This window comes from Thalassophryne amazonica, chromosome 9 (assembly GCF_902500255.1).
Source record: "Thalassophryne amazonica chromosome 9, fThaAma1.1, whole genome shotgun sequence".
In the NCBI taxonomy this organism is placed as follows: Eukaryota; Metazoa; Chordata; class Actinopteri; order Batrachoidiformes; family Batrachoididae; genus Thalassophryne; species Thalassophryne amazonica.
Window position 1 is genome coordinate 111524689 of NC_047111.1, and position 24333 is coordinate 111549021.

Genomic DNA, 24333 nt, shown 5'->3' on the forward strand with positions numbered 1-24333 from the left:
ACAAATAAAAAAATTCCGGACCATGAAAAATACTTTTCTTGGACAGTCTTAAGGCATATAAAATCATTTCCGACAAATATTCATTCATTCATTTTCAGCTGGATCCAGGTTGCGATTTCCACAAATCTGGGTCCAGGGTGCAATTTCCACAAATATTACTTTGTAATTTTTTTCATGATTATATATAATACAGCTGAAGAATTGTGAATGTGTATCTTTGCCTTCACACAAGAGCAGTTTTCCAGGCTCGAATAAGCAATTTGATTCAGGATGCAGCAAACTGTGCTTGTCCAGGCTTGTGAGAAACTCAGAATCTCTGTAATAACTAAATTGGCTCCCTTCAGCAGAGGAATATGTAAATGACACAATGTGAACATCATCCTACATTAACAATTGAAAATTCCTTAAAATATAACCGCTAAAATGAGAAATATGTGTAGTAATGTAATGTCATCGGCTATCACAGAAAGCATGTGCCACGTTCAAGCGTCACGTCCAATGCGTTGGACATGCATGTCCCTAAGCAGCTAAACCACTACTAAAGTAATCTGCACCCAATTATTGTTATGACAACCAGTAACTCACTAGCATTAACTAATGAACAAACAAGCTGACATCAAGGCGGACAAAATGAGGTAAATATTTGTTTTACAAACTGTGAAAATATATATTATGAACTGAAAACCAGGAAAAAGACATGCTGTGGACGGGAGCAGAGATCAATCACTAATGATTAAATGCAGAGTGGTGCATACAGAGCAAAAAGAGAAACACTCAGTGCATCATGGGAACCCCCCAGCAGTCTAAGTCTATAGCAGCATAACTAAGGGATGGTTCAGGGTCACCTGATCCAGCCCTAACTATAAGCTTTGGCAAAAAGGAAAGTTTTAAGCCTAATCTTAAAAGTAGAGAGGGTGTCTGTCTCCCTGATCTGAATTGGGAGCTGGTTCCACAGGAGAGGAGCCTGAAAGCTGAAGGCTCTGCCTCCCATTCTACTCTTCCAAACCCTAGGAACTACAAGTAAGCCTGCAGTCTGAGAGCGAAGCGCTCTATTGGGGTGATATGGTACTATGAGGTCCCTAAGATAAGATGGGACCTGATTATTCAAATCCTTATAAGTAAGAAGAAGAATTTTAAATTCTATTCTAGAATTAACAGGAAGCCAATGAAGAGAGGCCAATATGGGTGAGATATGCTCTCTCCTTCTAGTCCCCGTCAGTACTCTAGCTGCAGCATTTTGAATTAACTGAAGGCTTTTCAGGGAACTTTTAGGACAACCTGATAATAATGAATTACAATAGTCCAGCCTAGAGGAAATAAATGCATGAATTAGTTTTTCAGCATCACTCTGAGACAAGACCTTTCTAATTTTAGAGATATTGCGCAAATGCAAAAAAGCAGTCCTAAATATTTGCTTAATATGCGCATTGAAGGACATATCCTGATCAAAAATGACTCCAAGATTTCTCACAGTATTACTAGAGCTCAGGGTAATGCCATCCAGAGTAAGGATCTGGTTAGACACCATGTTTCTAAGATTAGTGGGGCCATGTACAATAACTTCAGTTTTATCTGAATTTAAAAGCAGGAAATTAGAGGTCATCCATGTCTTTATGTCTGTAAGACAATCCTGCAGTTTAACTAATTGGTGTGTGTCCTCTGGCTTCATGGATAGATAAAGCTGGGTATCATCTGCGTAACAATGAAAATTTAAGCAATACCGTCTAATAATACTGCCTAAGGGAAGCATGTATAAAGTGAATAAAATTGGTCCTAGCACAGAACCTTGTGGAACTCCATAATTAACTTTAGTCTGTGAAGAAGATTCCCCATTTACATGAACAAATTGTAATCTATTAGACAAATATGATTCAAACCACCGCAGCGCAGTGCCTTTAATACCTATGGCATGCTCTAATCTCTGTAATAAAATTTTATGGTCAACAGTATCAAAAGCAGCACTGAGGTCTAACAGAACAAGCACAGAGATGAGTCCACTGTCTGAGGCCATAAGAAGATCATTTGTAACCTTCACTAATGCTGTTTCTGTACTATGATGTATTCTAAAACCTGACTGAAACTCTTCAAATAGACCATTCCTCTGCAGATGATCAGTTAGCTGTTTTACAACTACCCTTGCAAGAATTTTTGAGAGAAAAGGAAGGTTGAAGATTGGCCTATAATTAGCTAAGATAGCTGGGTCAAGTGATGGCTTTATAAGTAATGGTTTAATTACTGCCACCTTAAAAGCCTGTGGTACATAGCCAACTAACAAAGATAGATTGATCATATTTAAGATCGAAGCATTAAATAATGGTAGGGCTTCCTTGAGCAGCCTGGTAGGAATGGGGTCTAATAGACATGTTGATGGTTTGGATGAAATAACTAATGAAAATAACTCAGACAGAACAATCGGAGAGAAAGAGTCTAACCAAATACCGGCATCACTGAAAGCAGCCAAAGATAACGATACGTCTTTGGGATGGTTATGAGTAATTTTTTCTCTAATAGTTAAAATTTTATTAACAAAGAAAGTCATGAAGTCATTACTAGTTAAAGTTAAAGGAATACTCGGCTCAATAGAGCTCTGACTCTTTGTCAGCCTGGCTACAGTGCTGAAAAGAAACCTGGGGTTGTTCTTATTTTCTTCAATTAGTGATGAGTAGTAAGATGGTAAGTAGTAAGACATGTGACATATGTTACCCTATAACGTGATAACTAAGCATGATACATGGTGCAAACTATTCCTTTTTGAAACCCTATTAACTCAAGCAATAATTTGCATCACCTTTGAACAAAATTGGAGCAACTCTAACTTTTGACCCCTGTACAAACTGAAACTGAACTTTGCCACCATTCTTGTTGTTTTTACCCCATAACTCTATAGAATTCAGTCATAGCTAGTCCAAACTATACCTTTTTGGAATCTTTACAATCAGACAAATAATGTGGTATTAATATGGAGCATTTTTATATTTTGACCCCTTCAATTGATCCCTAGAGTAATATCTAAGGTGTACTTTTGCCAAATTTGGTGCTTGTATCACTATTTGAAGGATTCCTCTGTAAATATTCTGTTATCTGCTGCACTATTAAGCGTTGGGCTTGAGACCTCGGTTCAAATCCCAGCCTGACCGAAAAATCACTAAGGGCCCTTGGGCAAGGTCTTTAATCCCATAGTTGCTCTCAGTGTGTAGTGGGCACCTTGCATGGCAGCAGCCTGACATCGGGGTGATTGTGTAAAGTGATTTGAGCATCTGATGCAGATGGAAAAGCGCTATATAAATGCGCTATATAAATGCACTATATAAATGCAGCCCATTTAACATTTAACCACTCATTTATAAATAATTTATATAAATAATAAATTCAGTGCCATTCACTCCATTGTCCACAAGAGGATGTCAAAATGGTGACATATCCTATTTACACCTTTGTACATGTTGGTACTCTTAACTGGACAGTCTGGTTCGACCAGGGGGAAGGCTACAAGCTCCCAGGTTACTTTGTAGGCAGATACCAGTATTAAACTCTGCCAGTTTCTGTCAGTGTTGACGTGACACGTGCTTTTGATGATAGACAAACTCATTCAGTTATTAGGTTGGCCCCACAATATGTTACTTCAGTCTAATCTAAGAAATGATTTTGTCAAATTAAAGCCTTAAAAGGAAACTAACACGTTGCCCGTGGGGATCCACGGGCTCTAGATTGGGTAATGTTTGTAAAATATGTAGATGATGTTTTTCAAGAGTGCTAATAAATTATGCAAAGTTTCTGTAATGATTTTAACTGAAAGTGCGGTAAATTAAAATGAGAAAGTTTTGTGAATAATCATATTTATTATGTTGCACATTTAGTTGATGTTGTGTTTTACAACTGGCAAGGTTGAGATATTTCCTTTGTTCAGAGCTTGTCTGGTTCCCAGAGACTGATTAATGGTGATATCAACGTCCATTGTTCATTGTTGTTACCTAATATCCCTAATTTCTCCAACAATATTAGTACCATCAACTTTCTGTTTTCACTGCGTTCATCCTTGACCCAAAATACATCAGAATACCAAACGGCAAATGTCATCTCACCCCAGTTTCTCCATGATCAAAGTACACACACACACAGAGGCCACTTGGCTTTTAATATATAGATAGCTTAGGTTAGCTCGCTAACAAAACCAAATAATAAATTAACAGTTTCATAAAGGGGATGAGAATAAGATCAACTTTATGTATCCTGAAGGAAATGATTTTGCCACCGTACCAAAATAGTGAACAATGTTTGCTTTTTTAAAAGACATTTGCACAAGATGTTTGACAATACTGCACATAACTCTGACTAACTGAATAACTGTTCATTATGTATTCATCCTGCAGACGGGGGAGGAATTATATAGTCTGATTGCCACAGGTAGCAAGACCTCCTGTGGTATTCTGTGGTGCACCTCGTGGTTTCAGTTTGTGGCTAAAGATGCACTGACAGGACGTCAGTGTGGCATAGAGGTGCTGTCCCAGATGCTGAGCAGTTTCCTCAACATCCTCCTCGCTAACACCTCCACCACAGACTCCAGTTCAACCCCAAGGACAGAGCCAACTCTCCTGATTAACTTGTTGAGTCTCTTTGTCTCAGCTGCCTTCAGCCTGCTGCCTCAGCACACTACAGCGCAGAAGATGACACTGGAAACCACAGAGTGGTAAAACATCTGCAACATATTTCTGCAGAAATTGAAGGATCTGAGCCTCGAGAGGAAGTACAATCAGCTCTGACTTTTCTTATACATAGCATCTGTGTTTACAGTCCAGTCTGTTGACTATGTGGACATCAAAGTACTTGTAGTAGTCCACAATGTCCACTAGTTCCATTGATGGTAACTGGGTTCGGCGGATGGGTCTTCCATCTTCTGAAGTCCACCACCAGCTCCTTCATATTAGGGCCCTGTCCCACTGGTGTTTAGGAGGATTTGCGTATGGATTGCGCACAGAATTGGCCCATATTCGCCAAACATCCGCAATATCTGTGTAACATGCCTGTATGAGTCGGCCGTCATCTGAACATGCCCGTGATCATCCACAGAGGCACGTGTGTCCACAGCCAGGATTTTTGAGCTGTTCAAAAATCTGAATGCGGATGACATCCGCCTTACATACTCCATACATACTCAATTCATACACAATACATACTCACTCTATGTGCTGTATATCTGCCGTTAACTGCTGATATCTGCAACTGATGGAGATTTGCGGCTTGGCAGCGGACTGGGACAGTGTGTAAAACAGATATATTGCGTGCCCATCATGTCCACATCACAAACTAAAATATGTTGTAGTGAATGCATACAAACTGGCCACAAATAAAGCGTTTTTATTACATCTGCTTTGCGGACATTCTGTGAATGCATAACAAACACGTCACACAAACCCAAAGTACTATATGTGGCAGAAAGCGACATACCTGCCAGTCAGTGCTGGTCTGGATGTGTAAATCCACAAAGACGTAGCTGCTGCAATCCAGGACTTTTATTTAACACCAACAAAAGGAAGAGTTGGTGTTTAGCCATAACTCACTCAAAAAAAAAAAAAAAAAACACCATCTCACACCCGAGCAGCTTGCCCCCTCCCGCTCCCCAAACTCATGAACAGTTAACCCTCACATGACAAAATGAACAATGACTCTGTGATCAACTTGTACAAGTCCAGCAAATGCTCCAGAGGCTGTATTGTTGGTGTGAATAGTGATGCCGACGGCCCGAGTGCGCTTCTTTTATGACTGTAATGCAGATGCCATGCACGTGCAACACGTGCGCGATGCATTCATAATACACCCGTAATACTGCCGTGATAATCTCAATGTGTCGGATCAGTTTCCTCACTACATGTGTTATATAACCGTGACTGTTCATCATATATTTGCTATATACGAGGTCTGTTAGAAAAGTATCCGACCTTATTATTTTTTTCAAAAACCATATGGATTTGAATCACGTGTGATTGCGTCAGCCAAGCTTGAACCCTCGTGCGCATGCGTGAGTTTTTTCATGCCTGTCGGTTGCTTCATTCGCCTGTGAGCAGGCTTTGAGTGAGGTGTGGTCCACCCCTCTCGTCTATTTTTTATTGCGAATAAATGTCTGAACGATTTGGATCTTTGCTGCATCAATTTTTTCCAGAAACTGTAAGAGACCTCCAGGTGGACACCGTTCGAAAAATTAATATGGCTTTCAGGGACGATTTTATGGGGATTAAACAGATTATGGGGTGTTACTGCCCCTTTAAGGACGGCCCACAACTGCTGAGAGCGCAGTGCGCTCCCAGCGCCGATGGACAGGCTGACACCCCGCACAAACAACCAGATCATTTCCAATGTGAAAGCTTTGTTGATCCGGGACCTCGTCTGACTTTCACAAAAAGGCAGAAGATGTGGACATCAGCACTTTTTCCGGCACATTCCACCGTTACAGGAGTTTTTTTTTTCATGGAAAAAGAAGCCGAGGGACGCGCCACGGAGCCGTTCATTACGTGGGACAAAACCACCTCGGTGTTGGTCTCACAGGACGGCTTAAAGGTGGATTTCAGACGGATTCCGGTTGCTTTCCAGTCGTGTGAATATCTGATTGTGATTGTGCATGAGCTGGACATGCCAGAACATGTCCTGTGAGGCTTCATCACGGCGTTTCTTTTCGCATGCAGCTCCGCCGCGACGCGTGGAATTCCTCCGCCTTTGTTCCTCTTTCCATGACAAAAACTCCTGTAACAGTGAAATGTGCCATTCATTTCTAAACTAGATGCTGTCTTGATCCGGTATGTCCTCTGACTAGCACAGGAATTGTGAAAAGACGTGGACATCAGCACTTTTTCCGGCACATTAAGACAGAAGTGCGGAGGAGTTCGGCGCGTCGTGGTGCAGCCGCTCGGCGCAAAGAAACGCCGTGATAAAGCCTCACAGGACATGTTGGGGCTTGTCCAGCTCAAGCTCAATTTCTCGGATATTCACATGACAGAAAAGCAACCGGAATCCGTCTGAAAGCCACCTGAAAGCCATCCTGAGAGACCAACACCGAGGTGGTTTTGTGTCGCGTCAAGAGGTACACGGTGGCGCGTCCCTCGGCTTCTTTTTCCATAAAAAAAAAAAACTCCTGTAATGGTGGAATGTGCCGGAAAAAGTGCTGATGTCCATGTCTTTTCACAATTCCTGTGCTAGTCAGAGGACATACCGGATCAAGACAACATCCAGTTTAGAAATGAACGGCACATTTCATTGTTACAGGAGTTTTTGTTATGGAAAGAGGAACAAAGGCGGAGGAATTCCGCGCGTCGTGGCGGAGCTGCATGGCGAAAAGAAACGCCGTGATGAAGCCTCACGGGACATGTTCTGGCATGTTCAGCTCATGCACAATCACAATCGGATATTCACACGACTGGAAAGCAACCGGAATCCGTCTGAAATCCACCTTTAAGCCGTCCTGTGAGACCAACACCGAGGTGGTTTTGTCCCGCGTAATGAACGGCTCCGTGGCGCGTCCCTCGGCTTCTTTTTCCATGAAAAAAACCTCCTGTAACGGTGGAATGTGCCGGAAAAAGTGCTGATGTCCACATCTTCTGCCTTTTTGTGAAAGTCAGATGAGGTCCCGGATCAACAAAGCTTTCACGTTGGAAATGATCTGGTTGTTTGTGCGGGGTGTCAGCCTGTCCATTGGCGCTGGGAGCACGCTGCGCTCTCAGCAGTTGTGGGCCGTCCTTAAAGGGGCAGTAACACCCCGTAATCTGTTTAATCCCCATAAAATCGTCCCTGAAAGCCATATTAATTTTTCAAATGGTGTCCACCTGGAGGTCTCTTACAGTTTCTGGAAAAAAATTGATGCAGCAAAGATCCAAATCGTTCAGACATTTATTCGCAATAAAAAATAGACGAGAGGGGTGGACTACACCTCACTCAAAGCCTGCTCACAGGCTAATGAAGCAACTGACAGGCATGAAAAAACTCACGCATGCGCATGAGGGTTCAAGCTTGTCTGACGCAATCACACGTGATTCAAATCCATATGGTTTTTGAAAAAAATAATAAGGTCGGATACTTTTCTAACAGACCTCATATTATTAATATATCCGTAATTCATACTGGGACATTTGTCATTTTTGTTGCAGACCACAACGAACGCCCGCAATTTGTATACTCTATTCATGCACAATTAATCCTCTCTCCAGTGGGACAGGGCCCTTAGATAGGTTGAGCTGCAGGTGGTTGAGTCCACACCACTCCACAAACCTGTCCACCACACTCCTGTACTCAGCCTCCTGGTCACTGCTGATGCAGCCCACAATGGCAGAGTCATCCGAAAACATCTGCAGGTGGCAGGACTGTGACCAGAACTTGAAGTCTGAGGTGTAGAGTGTGAGCAGGAAGGAAGACAGGACCATTCCCTGTGGTGCCCCCATGCAGCTCCTGATGGTGTCGGATGTAATGTCCCGAAGCCTCACATACTGTGGGCGGCCTGTGAGGTAGTTGGTAATCCAGGCCATCAGTGGAGCCTCCACTTTCATGTCACGTAGCTTATTGCTGAGCAAATCAGGCCAAATGGTGTTGAACGCACTGGAGAAGTTGAAGAACATGACTCTCACAGTGCTTTACCCAATAACTGCACCTGGTGTGGAATTCATATGAACTGTGTATGGCCATGAAAAAGTTCTTAGTGACTACAGCCAAATTCTTACATGGCTAGTGGGCAGTGCTACCCCAGAACCCTAAATGTGTTTTCCTGCAGTCAGTCACCCTGAGGTTTAGTCTGCAGAGATGTCATTCTGGTGTCCACTTTACACCCATCTGTCCAACATCTCAGCCATTTTAAGAGCATAATGCATGCTGCTGAGCAGATGTCATTCAATTTTGTATATCAGACATTCCGCCACCCTGCAGAGATGATTGCTCCAGTTCACTGAGTGCAGCCTGAAATATTAATCCCGTGCTCTCAGTGAAATGGTTTGGATGTTTCCATGTGGAGCACAATAAAAGTTGGAGAGAGACGCCGCCACTCTGCGACTTTGTGTGTCATTACAGAAGCCAGCAGAGGACAAACGTGGTTAACTGTGTGGCCATCTGCTCATCTGTTTGCACGGAGAACTCACAGCGAGTCAAAGCCGCTGGGATTGTGAACACCGCGCGGGCTGTTGGTCTGTCCGATGGGTGCCGTGCAGTAGTGCCGCCATACATCACACCTCCACCCATCAGGACAGGAGCAGCAGAGGAACAATAATATCTGAGTGATTACTTCAGTGCAGTTTTCAGATGCAGCGCAATATTGCTGTGTTCCATCAAGGACACAAATCAAGACAAATGCACAACGCCGGGATCAATAACACGCTGAGGCTCCAATAAGTTCTGATGTTGCTTTCTGTATCATTGTGTTCCAACATGAATCTTTCAGTTTCATCCTTTCTTCTCCTCCTCTGCATCCTCAGGTTGTTGTTCTCACACGGATCACGTTTGGATTTGTTTTCCACATTCAGATATAAAATATTCACAGGCTGCAATTCCACACAGCCATGAAGTGCTACAAAACATTATTTGTGGAAATAAAAGATGCTCTCTGTGTTTGTGTTTTTAACATTCGTGTAAATAAGTTTTTTTTTTAAGAATTAATGGAGTAGCAGATTGAGAGCAAGAAGAATGCAACATCCAAAGGAAAGGAAGGAGTTTTCTTATTACGTTCGCCAATGAAGTTGGAGGAGGTTATGTTATCACTCCTGTTTGCCCACAGTTTTCATGTATCTTTATGTTTTTTTTTTATAACTGAAGATTGATATCCTGATAGGCAAGAACTGATTACATTTTCAAGGTCAAGGGGCAAATAAGATCCAATTTCTTTCATATTCGAAAGTGTTATGGCACTCACTGTTGCCTGCCAAAGTTTGATCCGGTGTGGCAGACTTGAACGGTTTCCCCTACAAATCGCTCCCCCTGCCTTCACAGCTCGTGTCATTTCGGAGCATCAGCAGGGATCACCCATTATCGCCTCATTTCTGCTTAAAATGGCCTCGTTTGTGCTTAAAACTGACTTTATGATGATTTAAGAGGTTTTACTTTGTCATCTGATGGTTAATAATCACATTATTCCCTTTGGGTGTAGAGAGTCAGACTCACAGAGTCAGATTCAGACGCGCCAATGTTGCTCTTTTATGATTTATGAAATAATACTGAATTTATGTGGAAATGATTGTTGTACAAAAGCTTCAGATATCTGTCGCTGAGACAGGTGATGACTGGAGTGCAGTTTTAAGCAGAAACGAGGCGATAATCAGTGAATCACTGCTGATGCTCAGAAATGACGCATGCGCAGTGAAGGCATTGGGACTAATCAGAAGGGGGAATCAGTCTGTGATACTGGATCTGATCCAGATTGTGGATTTTGTGGCCATTTGAACTTAACATTGATGTCCATTTTGCATTATATCTCAATCAAAAGTATCTCAATCACTCTCATTTGTGACAACTGGCACTCTCAATGAATAGACTAAATTTGATCCACATCTGATCCATATTGTTGATTTAGTAGATATTTGATTCTTTTTAACATTGAAAAGCCCTTTTGATCTATATTTACCTCTGCCAAGGAGGTTATGTTTTCAGTCGTGTTTGTCTGTCTTTCTGTCAGCAGGATAACTCAAAGGGTTTTGAACGGATTTTGATGAAGTTTTGTGGAGTGGTTGGAAATGACAAGAGGAACAAGTGATTAAATTTTAGTGGTGATCAGGATCACGATCCAGATCCCGATGCTAACGTGTTAGCATGTCTATGGCCTTTTCAATGTTAAAAGTTAGCATTAAACAGTTGCAGCTGTCAACACGTTCAGGTGCATTTGTTTTCAAATTGTAATATTTCTTAAATTTATTTTGTTTATATATTAATAATCTAATGATTATTATATACAATTTTAGAGAAAGAGACAAAAAGAAATAGATCACTGTGCCAAGGAGGGAATCTCTTTAGGGTCAGTGACCCTATGGCCTTGTTTAGAGAAGTGTTTCATAAATGTTAAAAAATTCATATGTTTGCAGTTTAGTTGAATAATAAATTGAATTTTGTCTCTTATTTGTTTTTGTCTGTAAGCACATGCAATATCAATATCAGTACTCAGATGACAGTAGCTTCTGGGAAAAGTGCAAGTTGCAATAAACTGTGATGCCAAGCGCTAAGGATACATGCTATCCAGTCACAGCAGATTAAACTTTTTTTTACTACTGAGCAAACATCATTGTTAGACTTTTTTAGGTTCAATGATTCTACGGTGTGTAGATGTTATGGCGTCAGTGACCCCATGGCCTTGGCGGAGGTTTGCACTCTCTGAGTGCTTCTAGTTTGTATTAGAATCATTAGCTTATGAAAAGCCACTAATAACAGGACTTTGACCTTGAAAATTTTTTCCAAGGTAAAAGTTTGTGGAATTGTAAACTTGTGTTGGCAGAGGTTTGCGCTCTCAGGACGTGGTGCTCTGGTTTATTTATGTTTTCACTTAAAGAAAGTGAAGAACATTTTCTCTGGTTCCTTAACTGAATCCACTCCAGGAGGTCACAGTTTACTCCTTCAACCATACCTCACCCTTTCACAAAGTTTCACCAAAATCATTTCAGTGGTTTTTGTGTAATCTTGCAAACAATCAAAACCAACCAGCTAAAATACAAATAGATGTGGATTAAAAAGTTACCACCATGACAACGCCAAATTAAGTTTTTTTTTTTTAAAAGGTAATGCAGAGTGTCAACATAAAGTTTAAAAAATGTTGGTGAAGGTATGCGATCTGCAAGTGCTGTTCTAGTTTAATACCTGTTGTTAAAGCACGTGTTAATCTACATTAGTCTGCTGAAAAGGTCCCTGACATATTTAGCCTCTTCTCCAAACAGGAAGAGGCTGTTGTCATGGACACATTGTCTGTTTGTTCACACCGATGTCTTCAAAACACAAACAGCAAGTTGAGTCAAACATGGTGGATAAACTGTGTGGGCTGTTCTCTCACAACATGTCATGTCAGGATCAAAGGTCAATTCAATTTCAATTTATTTTCATTTATATAGCGCCAAATCACAACAGAGTTGCCTCAAAGCGCTTCACACAGGTAAGGTCTAACCTTACCAACCCCCAGAGCAACAGTGGTAAGGAAAAACTCCCTCTGAGGAAGAAACCTCAAGCAGACCAGACTCAAAGGGGTGACCATCTGCTTGGGCCATGATACAAACATAAATTACAGAACAATTCACAAAACAATTCATGGATGAATATACAAGAAATCATCTCGCACAGTTTAAAGCACATTTTACAACATCATAAAATATGCGCACATTCTCTCCACATGCAAAACATTTTGCGATGACACTTCCAGGGCTCTGTAAAAATGCCTGTTTTTACAAATAAAAAAATGGAATATTTTACAAAAACACATTTATAAGCACCAACACACAACAGACGTCACATTAATGTGTTGGTTTACATAATGAATGACTGAACCAATCAGTGTTTAGCAGAGGCACTTTTACCCAGAATCCTTTGCGATCTGTCTGTTTGTTACAAAACCTCAGAATTAGCGCATTATTCAACATTAAAAGATATATGTTATATTTTAACTTTGTACAAATGACTGAATTGACATTAATGGAGTTATTCTATCGGTATTAATGTTATTTATAAATCAAAACCATAACTCAGCATGACTTTATTTTCAAGACCTCCGCCTGACTGGAGCGTTGTAATTGATAGACTTTATGGCTGCTCTCGGGGTATTTCTGTGCTGGGAGCACTGTAGTAAACAAGAGCTTCCAGCAGGGGCAGAATGTTGAAAGAAAAAAGTGTGGTCTCAATGTTTGGGTCTGTTGCTATTTTTAATATTACTAGAAGCTATTAAATTTGTTTTACTAGTAGTTGTAAATGTGCCAGAGATAATATTGGAATTTATCGGTTATCTGTAACTTCCGATACATTTTTGGGTGGTTTATTGTTTTATCTTTATCGAAGATAACTTTTCAGTTATCTGATTATCTGTTATCGAAGTTAATTTTTTGGTTATTTGTGCCCACCACTGGTAAGCAGCTCAAACATCATATTTTTATTTATTTTTTTCGTGCATTTGTTTTATGTTTATGAATGCAGCTCCATTAATGCTTTTTATATATATATAAGACATAGATAAACTGTGACTTCTAAGACTGTGATTTGCTGCTTTTGGTAAAGATGGTGACAGTGTTTGGGGTTTTACTTTTTGTATATTTATTTTTCATGTGTTTGTTTTGTGTTTGTGATTGCCTTTGAATTTACCCAGCAGCCCCTGTGGCGCTTAAACTCAAAACTGGCTTATCGGGAGCTGACAGTGTACCGAGTCAATACTAAAAGTTAGCGGTAACTTCCGCAAATTTTATTTATTTATTTATTTATTTTTTCATTTATATAGCGCCAAATCACAACAGAGTTGCCTTAAAGCGCTTCACGCTTTATTGATTTAGCGTGATAAAAGTGAACTTTTCAGTTAGCAGTCTAATGTTATTGAAGCTAATTTTCGGGTAGCTGTGCCCATCACTGCTGTCAGTTGCAATAACCTCTGAACATAAAGAGCAATTTAAATCAAAGTAGGTGAATAACACAGGTCCTGTCAAAGTCAGCCTAAGATCAAGGTCAAATGAGAGGTCATTGTCTAAATTATGAGGTCTGCAAGAAAAATAACGTACCTTTTTAATTTTTTTCAAAAACTATATGGATTTGAATCACGTGCGATTACATCATCCAACCTTGAACCCTCGTGCGCATGCGTGAGTTTTTTCATGCCTGTCGGTTACGTCATTTGCCTGTGGGCAGGCTTTGAGTGAGGAGTGGTCCACCCCCCTTCGTCGGAATTCCTTTGTCTGACTTCTTCCTGAGAGACTGGCGCTTTGCTTGATCAAAATTTTTTCAGAACCTGTGAGGCAGATCGAGAAATTCAGCTGGACCTCTTCTGAAAGTTCTCTGTTCTCTCACGACGTCCTGGGTCAACAGAGGCTTAAATTTGGAGGTTTTCAGCTCGAAACAGGCTGACGACGGCGCCTCCGAGCGCAGTGCGACGTCCCGCTCCGTGGGAAGTCCTTAAAGCGACAGTAACACTCCATAATCTCTCATCAACCGTTAAAATTTTCACCGAAAACCAGCTGAATTTCTCGAATGGTGTCCACTTTGATCTGCCTCACAGGTTCTGAAAACATTTTGATCAAGCAAAGCGCCAGTCTCTCAGCAAGTTTTCAGACAAAGGAATTCTGACAGGAGGGGTTGCCCAGTGCTCACTCAAAGCCTGCCCACAGGTGAATGATGCAACCGACAGGCGTGAAAAAACTCTTGCATGCCCACAAGGGTTCAAGCTTGTCTGATGTAATCGCACGTGATTCAAATCCATATAGTTTTTGAAAAAAAATAAAAAGGTCCGATACTTTTCTCACAGACCTCGTAGAGCCACCACACCTGAGAAACTTGATCAGCTATAATTGCATAGATTTCTGTTCTCCTGGGTGCACAGGAGACATTGATGTCAGAAGTCTGACAATGATGTCAGACTTCTGACATCAAAGATATCACGTGATCAGGACAAGTGGATTAAAAAAAAAAAATTAGTCAGCAGCGAGGAGGAACTGCATGTGAACGCCAACATCCCATCAGAGAAAGAGTCTCAGACAAACCGTCAAAATCTGAGTGTTCTAATCACTTTGTTAGATGTCAGAGGTCAAAAGTCATCAAACAGTCAGTGTCACGTGTTCTCAAGTCTCTGTGTCCTCACAATGTCACTAAAAACAGAACAGCATCATAAGACCTACAACGATGAAGTGGCTGAAAATTCAATTACATAATCATAATCTCACGTGAAGCTGCTGCTTCTCTGATTTCTACCTTTTGTCACTGGTATTTTCTCTCTCTCTGCCTGGATACAGTCAGACTTGCATAACTCCACACATAATGTGTAAGGGGATAACTCTAACATTCTCCAAACACAGGCCCCTTTTCTGCTGCATGTTTTATTTTGCTAATTTCAGCATATTTTTTAAATATGTACATCAAGCGAAAAGACGAAGGAAGCATTATCATAAAAACACAGAAATAATGAATTCTAAATGTGATGATTGTCACGAGCAGCTGAGGTGATACTGTCACTCTGTCAGCAGAATTCATAGCAAAAGACTCAAAAGCACCCTCCGGAATTTCAAACGTGGAATAAAACAAAAAGCTTGAATCGACAATCTGCCCTGTTATTTCTCCGTCTTATCACAGCTGGAATGTTTTTAATTGGCTTCACATGTGTATTCCACCTGTCTGTCTCATAAACATTCGTTTCTGGGAGATAACTGAAAAGTTCCTGTAGGTATCGATCTGAAATTTTTGCAATGGGTCTGGATTGGATAGAGGAAGGCACCTGTTGAAATTCAGACCCATCACTTAAAGAACATGGCTGCCATGGAGCCATTTTTTTTTTCATTTCTGGATGGTAAATAAAAGAACCCCTTGAGGAGTTTTGTCTGAATCAGTGTTGTATAAAGTACCGGAAAATCACACTTAAGTAAAAGTGCAGATACCCATTAAAAAAATGACTTGGGTAGAAGTTCAAGTCACTGATTGAAATGCTACTCAAGTAAAAGTCCTAAAGTATCTAGTATTTATTGTACTTAAGTATGACAAGTAATGTAAAACTAAATGTACTCAAGTATTGAAAGTAAAAGTACAAGTAAATGTTAATAATCAAAAACTGACTGATTTTTTTAAAATAAAAGTTTATCTAGGCTTGTAAATGACTGGTAGTATTAGTCAAAATACTGAAAATTGTGCACATCACACAAAAACACTTCAGAAACAAGGCTTCAAAACCTAAACGAGAGTAGGCTACTCACTAGGTGTTCACAGGAAACAGTTATTTATTTCTATATGTATTTATTTATTTTCATTGTTACATGGTTTTATCTTTTCTTCTTCTTCTTCTCGTGTGTGCGTTCCCAGGTCTGCTGGGGGCTCCCCTACCGTTCTGAGGGGGGAGCAGCACATTAGTGTTTTAGCTTTTCCTCGATCCGTGTTAAGAGCTTTTGCAATTTCTCTTAATTTGGTTGTATCTTCTTCAAAGATATCCTCCGTTGTTACTTTCGGGCATTCTTGCCTATTGACTTGCTGGCATTCCTCTAGTATATGTTTTTGAGTTTCCTCCTCAGCATTGCAGAACCTACAGGATACATTGACATATTTATTCCTATAGTTGCATTTTACTGCCAGCATTCTTGTTCTTGCCATCATGATGCTATGCGCTTCCATCCTGTTTAGTTTGTCCAGGTAGGGTTTCCTTTTTCCTACTTCCAACGTTTTTACGTTTTCAATGTAATGTTTTACCTTTGATTTGATCTCTCCTTGTTCTTTGATATTCTTCTTTAGCTGTTCGCCTATTTTCCTTTTTATATCTCCTTTGCTTGTTTGATCCGTTATCTGCAGTTTTTCCTTAATCCTGTTGACTTCCCTTTTCCATGGTTTACTATTGTTGTTGATTATTCTTTTCATTAGGTCTGATCCTACTGTATTTATCCTTTTTTGGAAGTTGACCTTGTTTTTTTGTATTATATGGTCTATATCCCAGAGCCCTGTTTCCGCATACATGATTTCTCTCGGTGTTGTTGTTGGTAGTATTAGGAGCCGTTTTACTATATTGTCCAACATTTGGTTCCTCATTTTCCCCTCCTTTTTTGTTACCACTGACTCTCCTGCATACACAATTATTGGGATTATGCATGATTCCACTAGTTGCCAGATAACTCTCATCTCTATTCCTCTTAGGTCCGGGCTTCCTGCTATTTGTAGGATGGTTTGTAAGGCTCCTTCAGCTTTCTTTTTTGCTTCTTCTATCTGGTCGGCTTGGTTGTTGTTATTGTTGATTATTTTCCCTAGGTATTTGCCAAATTCTATGTGGTACCTATTTGCCAGATCATTTGTTATCTTTAGCATTATTTGCATTTCCTTGGCCATCTCTGCTTTGAGGGCTATGTCGTCCATCCATAGTAGGCATCTTATTTTTTTTTCCCTGTACCTGTCTCTATTCCAAGGTTGCTATTCAGGATCTCTTTGCCTATTTCGTCTATTAGTAGTGCGGACATTATGACTGACAGGACTCCTCCTTGTCTAATGCTGTCTTTGATCTGTATTTGTCCTGTAAGTCCATATCTGCTCACTATTGAGGCTTTCAGGTTTTCGTTGAGCTCCTTTATTTTTAGCCATATTTTATCTCTTAGTCCATTTTTGTAGAGCGTGTACATCAATCAATCAATTTTTTTATATAGCGCCAAATCACAACAAACAGTTGCCCCAAGGCGCTTTATATTGTAAGGCAAGGCCATACAATAATTATGTAAAACCCCAACGGTCAAAACGACCCCCTGTGAGCAAGCACTTGGCTACAGTGGGAAGGAAAAACTCCCTTTTAACAGGAAGAAACCTCCAGCAGAACCAGGCTCAGGGAGGGGCAGTCTTCTGCTGGGACTGGATGGGGCTGAGGGAGAGAACCAGGAAAAAGACATGCTGTGGAGGGGAGCAGAGATCGATCACTAATGATTAAATGCAGAGTGGTGCATACAGAGCAAAAAGAGAAAGAAACAGTGCATCATGGGAACCCCCCAGCAGTCTACGTCTATAGCAGCATAACTAAGGGATGGTTCAGGGTCACCTGATCCAGCCCTAACTATAAGCTTTAGCAAAAAGGAAAGTTTTAAGCCTAATCTTAAAAGTAGAGAGGGTGTCTGTCTCCCTGATCTGAATTGGGAGCTGGTTCCACAGGAGAGGAGCCTGAAAGCTGAAGGCTCTGCCTCCCATTCTACTCTTACAAACCCTAGGAACTACAAGTAAGCCTGCAGTCTGAGAGCGAAGCGCTCTATTGGGGTGATATGGTACTACGAGGTCCCTAAGATAAGATGGGACCTGATTATTCAAAACCTTATAAGTAAGAAGAAGAATTTTAAATTCTATTCTAGAATTAACAGGAAGCCAATGAAGAGAGGCCAATATGGGTGAGATATGCTCTCTCCTTCTAGTCCCCGTCAGTACTCTAGCTGCAGCATTTTGAATTAACTGAAGGCTTTTTAGGGAACTTTTAGGACAACCTGATAATAATGAATTACAATAGTCCAGCCTAGAGGAAATAAATGCATGAATTAGTTTTTCAGCATCACTCTGAGACAAGACCTTTCTGATTTTAGAGATATTGCGTAAATGCAAAAAAGCAGTCCTACATATTTGTTTAATATGCGCTTTGAATGACATATCCTGATCAAAAATGACTCCAAGATTTCTCACAGTATTACTAGAGGTCAGGGTAATGCCATCCAGAGTAAGGATCTCGTTAGACACCATGTTTCTAAGATTTGTGGGGCCAAGTACAATAACTTCAGTTTTATCTGAGTTTAAAAGCAGGAAATTAGAGGTCACCCATGTCTTTATGTCTGTAAGACAATCCTGCAGTTTAGCTAATTGGTGTGTGTCCTCTGGCTTCATGGATAGATAAAGCTGGGTATCATCTGCGTAACAATGAAAATTTAAGCAATACCGTCTAATAATACTGCCTAAGGGAAGCATGTATAAAGTGAATAAAATTGGTCCTAGCACAGAACCTTGTGGAACTCCATAATTAACTTTAGTCTGTGAAGAAGATTCCCCATTTACATGAACAAATTGTAATCTATTAGACAAATATGATTCAAACCACCGCAGCGCAGTGCCTTTAATACCTATGGCATGCTCTAATCTCTGTAATAAAATTTTATGGTCAACAGTATCAAAAGCAGCACTGAGGTCTAACAGAACAAGCACAGAGATGAGTCCACTGTCCGAGGCCATAAGAAGATCATTTGTAACCTTCACTAATGCTGTTTCTGTACTATGATGAATTCTAAAACCTGACTGAAACTCTTCAAATAGACCATTCCTCTGCAGATGATCAGTTAGCTGTTTTACAACTACCCTTTCAAGAATTTTTGAGAGAAAAGGAAGGTTGGAGATTGGCCTATAATTAGCTAAGATAGCTGGGTCAAGTGATGGCTTTTTAAGTAATGGTTTAATTACTGCCACCTTAAAAGCCTGTGGTACATAGCCAACTAATATTTTTATGCTTAAATAGATTTTTGCTGGTTATTGGTGGTCTGGGAGCAGGCACCGTCTCTACGGGGATGGGGTAATGAGGGGATGGCAGGGGGAGAGAAGCTGCAGAGAGGTGTGTAAGACTACAACGCTGCTCTACAAGTCCTTCCTTTTTTCAATTCCTTAGATGACCCCTAAACACTATCAGGATGTTCCCAAAAATAAAAACTGTCCTTCAACCCAGATATTCAAGATGGTGTCCAAAATGGTTGCCTCAATACTGCAATACTGTTTTCCTTCCAAATGCATTAATCAACATACAAAGGGCTTAATTTTCAAAAATATTCAGTGATATGAAGATTTGGGATCAAAATAAATCCATTTGTGCCTTTATAATTTCAATCATGGGTTTTAAATTCAAAATGACATCCAAAGTGGTAAGTTTTTTCATTAAAATGTGCCAAAAAATGCACAATTTGTTACGAGACAAATTGTGCATTTTTTTGGCAAATTTTAATGAAACACCCCAATGCAGTTATCACACAAAAATGTGAAACAATATCTTTATTGACTCACTTTGACAGAAGAGGTCAAATGTCAAAACAAAGATGAGCAGTCCAAATCTGGCAACAGTGTCCGTGACGCAAGCCCGGCGCTAGAAAAAAAAAAATTAAGTGGGCGATGAGTTTATCACAGGGGGTGGGGTCGCCCCCCCCCCCCCCCAAAAAAAGTGCGCACCGGAGGGTACCTGCCTCTGAGCGTGCGTAATGAACTGGGTGCGCAAATAGAAAGCTCGTGTATTTAGGCTACACCGTTGTAAGAGACTGACTAAGTAAGAGTAAAGAGTGATGACAGTATTTTTTGATTATTATTTGAACGTATAGACCCTTGGTCAAGTGATCTCCTGCATACCACAAAACCAAACCAACAACTGATCTGAGAAACGACACAAGACAGTAGATTCACCCCACATACAGCCCTCCATCACAAGCGCAAACACAGCGCAACTGGGCATGACAGTCACACAACGGGTCAAAGATAAACCTTTCAAAAATAGCCCGCAATAGGTGAAATCCGCAAAGTAGTCAGCGATATTTTTGACAATTATTATAGACGTTTTAAGGCTGTAAAACCCCTCACTACACACTTTACACACTTTTCTCAAACAGGCATTAACATTTTCTCACTTTTCTCTCGTGTGTAAACACTCTCAAAGTTCAAACCTTAGTAGAAAAATAAGACCAACCTGTTTTCAGGCCCAAACATTTGTTTGAGAAATAAAAATAGAACGTTTTCCTATAAATAATTATGATGGCTTTTAGAACTAACAAATTTAATCAATCAATCAATCAACTTTTTTCTTATATAGCGCCAAATCACAACAAACAGTTGCCCCAAGGCGCTCCACATTGTAAGGCAAGGCCATACAATAATTATGAAAAACCCCAACGGTCAAAACGACCCCCTATGAGCAAGCACTTGGCCACAGTGGGAAGGAAAAACTCCCTTTTAACAGGAAGAAACCTCCAGCAGAACCAGGCTCAGGGAGGGGCAGTCTTCTGCTGAGACTGGTTGGGGCTGAGGGAAAGAACCAGGAAAAAGACATGCCGAGAAGGGGGGCAGAGATCGATCACTAATGATTAAATGCAGAGTGATGCATACAGAGCAAAAAGAGAAAGAAACAGTGCATCATGGGAACCCCCCACAGTCTACGTCTAAAGCAACATAACCAAGGGATGGTCCAGGGTCACCTGATCCAGCCCTAACTATAAGCGTTAGCGAAAAGGAAAGTTTTAAGCCTAATCTTAAAAGTAGAGAGGGTGTCTGTCTCCCTGATCTGAATTGGGAGCTGGTTCCACAGGAGAGGAGCCTGAAAGCTGAAGGCTCTGCCTCCCATTCTACTCTTACAAACCCTAGGAACTACAAGTAAGCCCGCAGTCTGAGAGCGAAGCGCTCTAATGGGGTAATATGGTACTACGAGGTCCCTAATTTGAACGATCAACCTACGAGGTTGGACACGTAAGAAATTATTAATAGTGACTGACCAGTATTTCACAGTTCCTCTGATGGCACCTCTTCATCATGGTGCCGCGCCACTGTCGCGCCTTTTTCCACTCACTCCTCGCTGCAGGTGTCTTTTTCCGAGTGAAGAACACAGTTATGGGTAGTTGTTGGTGCTCTTTTTTCTTGTGGGCAAGAAGATTCTTATAAACAGGCAGGACACGCAGAACACAATGCGCGTACTCTCCCTTCGCGGTGCCGCAACAGGTGTCCCATCATCTCAACAGAACACCAGCCTGCTTGATGAGGGCACAGAACACAATAAGCTGTAAAAAAAAAAAGCAAAAGCAAAATTGGACTAAAAATTCTGCGAAACTGCGAGGCGCTATATTTTGCAGTATTTCTTTTTCTTTCTTTTTTATTTTTATTTTTGATAACTCGCACATCTGAGGGGGCGAGAGTGATGACGTGAGGGGGCGTCGCCCCCAAACGCCCCCTCGTGGCGCCGGGTCCGCTGTGACGATAGGTGTTGTGGAATTTCTGTGAAGATGTCAGGACTAAATGAGACAGGCGATGAAGGAGCACTTAGGATTCAGACATAGCGATGCAGATTGATTTATTTTTGGTTTACGCAGAAAACGTGCACCTGGAGAAGCTCAAAAGGCACCGCCTTTTGAGCTTCAACGTACCCACCGAGCCTTCTGCCTTTCCACACTCAGAGAGCCATGTTAAGGATCTCTGCCATAATTAAAACAAAATCATAATACAAGCATGGCCTCTGGCTAGTCTGGGCCATGATCAGATGATTGGTCATGAATTTGGAGAAACACGTGTTATATCAACAAAGACAAGCAAGCAAGGTATGATCTTGGCCCAGTACATTCTGCAGCCAGGAGGAAAACAGCATTTTTTCCTCCACAATAGGCAGGAGAGTGGCCAAACACTCAATGGACAAAACAAGGTTTAGCAATGAGAAGTAATAGACAGGAAAACACTAGAAATGAGGGAAAGAAAGCAGGCAAAAACTCACAACATTCAGGCAAGGCACGGGATGAACACAGGAGTATAAATACACACAGAAGGCAATCACACAGATGGGAAACAGGCAAGGTAATCACTAATTAGAAACAGCTGGGGAAGGAATACAGGAAGAAAGTTAACCAGAACGCACAAGGAAACTGTGACCACCAAAATAAGACAGGAAGTGCAGGTGAAAGATCGAATAGTGACAACCCAAACAACCAAAAACAGAAACAGTCACAAGGGGGAACCAGAGGACAAGGACAAACACAGACAGGGATCATAACAAATTGCAACAAACAATGGAATTAATAATAACAGAGCGCCGTATTTTGGTTGCTACATTGGATATCATCTTGATGGAAAGCCACTGATGTGTTTTTAAGGTTTCGCGCTAAATATACCTGTCTGCCACCCACTGAACACTGACACCTGCTGGATGATTGCTGGGTGTATGCTGGAAATTAGGAGGCGGTGTGGTTGAACTTGCATGTATCATGAAATGAATGTCAGTTTCTTCCGTTTCCAATGCCTTGGACTGGTGGTCAGTATGTAAAAGTTTGGCTTTCAGTATCATATGAACCTTATAATTTTGCATCCACAGAAACAGGATTAGTTTTATGGTTAGCTATTTATTACAGTAGTTATTGTCCCCCCTGCTGTTTCATTGTGCATTTGCCATAGTGTGCACCTTATTCTTGACAATACTATTTATAAAACACTCACATTTAAGCCACAAGGATTGGCGTGTATGTGGATGGAAATAGTAAAATAAATAAATTACCTTCCCAGTGTGCTGGGGGCTATTTTTGGTTCGTATGGCAGCTCAGGCTCCCCAGAGAGACTCCATGCTGCACTCAGAAGCTATTAACAATTTAACAAGGAGACACCAAATCTAGGTCATAGACAGCTCATGTAGACAACATTTCCACCAGCAGGCTGGAAAGAAGGAGGTCAGCATGGGAATGTGTCACTGTTGAGTAATTGGCATCCACTCAGGTCTCAGATACCCTCTACATGATAACATTTCTCGGAGCCCCTCTCATTTTAAAACAGACTCCAGATATCAATGGAAGCTCACTTTTTCTGCACTTTTTGTCTGATTATGCAATGTTTTCTGATCACCAGCTGTCAAAACTCTTCCCTATAAGGGTGATTCTTTAACTACGGGCACTATTGGCCTTGTAAATGTAATTTCCACCACACCATTGCCTTACAATATAAAGCGCCTTGGGGCAACTGTTTGTTGTGATTTGGCGCTATATACATGTGATCTGATGTCACTGTTTATCTCCATAGAAACTACCCAAACAATCTTTCATACAAACTGTTTAAAGGGACATTACAGTGTTGTGGTGGAAATTACGGCAATAGTGTGGGACAACTATATTTTGTTTAAAAAAAATCACAACAGTTGTATGACATTGAATACCCCAATTATGTTTTGATTATTTTACTGATATTTTATTCAGAGATATTTTAAAACATTAGAAAAAAACGTTTCTTTACCATTCATTTTTATCATTGAAGATCAAAAGTCTGGGTGTGGGACAAGCACAAAACGGCAATATTTGCATATAATGATGCTGAAAAAAGGTGAAAAAGTCATCATAGACTACTAGAACAAATTTCTTAACACACTTTCATTGTAAAGATAACTATAAAAGTGTGAAATTTCCCCTTTTTTCTGTTTTTCATACAATATGATCAAAGGACATAATAAGTGCCCGTAGTCTAAGAATCACCCATAAACGAATGCTGGACTCCAGCTGGTGTCAGATGATTGACTGAGCCGAGCCACTGAGATCTTGAAGGCCATCTTCAGTTTCTAACTCACTAACAATGTGCAGTAGAGGGTATTTCTTTCTCCTCTGACAGCCACACTAATAAAGAAAATCATGACAGAAGAATCAAAAGAATTGCCTCTACGCCATAAAAATATAGCCGGTCATAGCCACAAATTCTTACTGTTAATGACGTCTTGATGTGACTGTCATCTTCTTGTACAAATGTATAATGTAAAGGTTGGCTGCCTTTTATTTTATGCTAATGTGGTCATGAATCAAAACAGAGTCAGTGAATCACATCCCCAACTTAAATTTAATTGGTAGCATTTACAATGAAAACACTTGTCCAGTGGAAGGAGGGGAGCAAAATGTAGTGGACTAGTAAATATAATGAATCTCAAATGACTGACAAGGTAAGGTCAAACAATGCCTTTGCTGTCCT

At 40.7% G+C, this 24333-nt stretch overlaps 1 protein-coding gene across 2 annotated transcripts in view; it reads right to left on the reverse strand.

Moving 5' to 3' along the window:
• The window catches only part of pcp4a (Purkinje cell protein 4a), a 65457-nt gene that overhangs the window by 12629 nt on the left and 28495 nt on the right, over nt 1-24333 (reverse strand). Inside the window, exons 1-2 of one of the 2 annotated variants that reach the window (XM_034177471.1) lie at nt 15430-15435; nt 8262-8268 (exon numbers count right to left, since the gene is read on the reverse strand). The exons of the other annotated variant lie outside the window; for it this stretch is intronic. Of the exons in view, the coding sequence (XP_034033362.1) occupies nt 8262-8268; nt 15430-15431 (9 nt within the window). The 5' untranslated portion in view covers nt 15432-15435. Of the gene's footprint in view, nt 1-8261; nt 8269-15429; nt 15436-24333 lie in introns of those variants that run through there. 2 annotated transcript variants of the gene reach the window in all.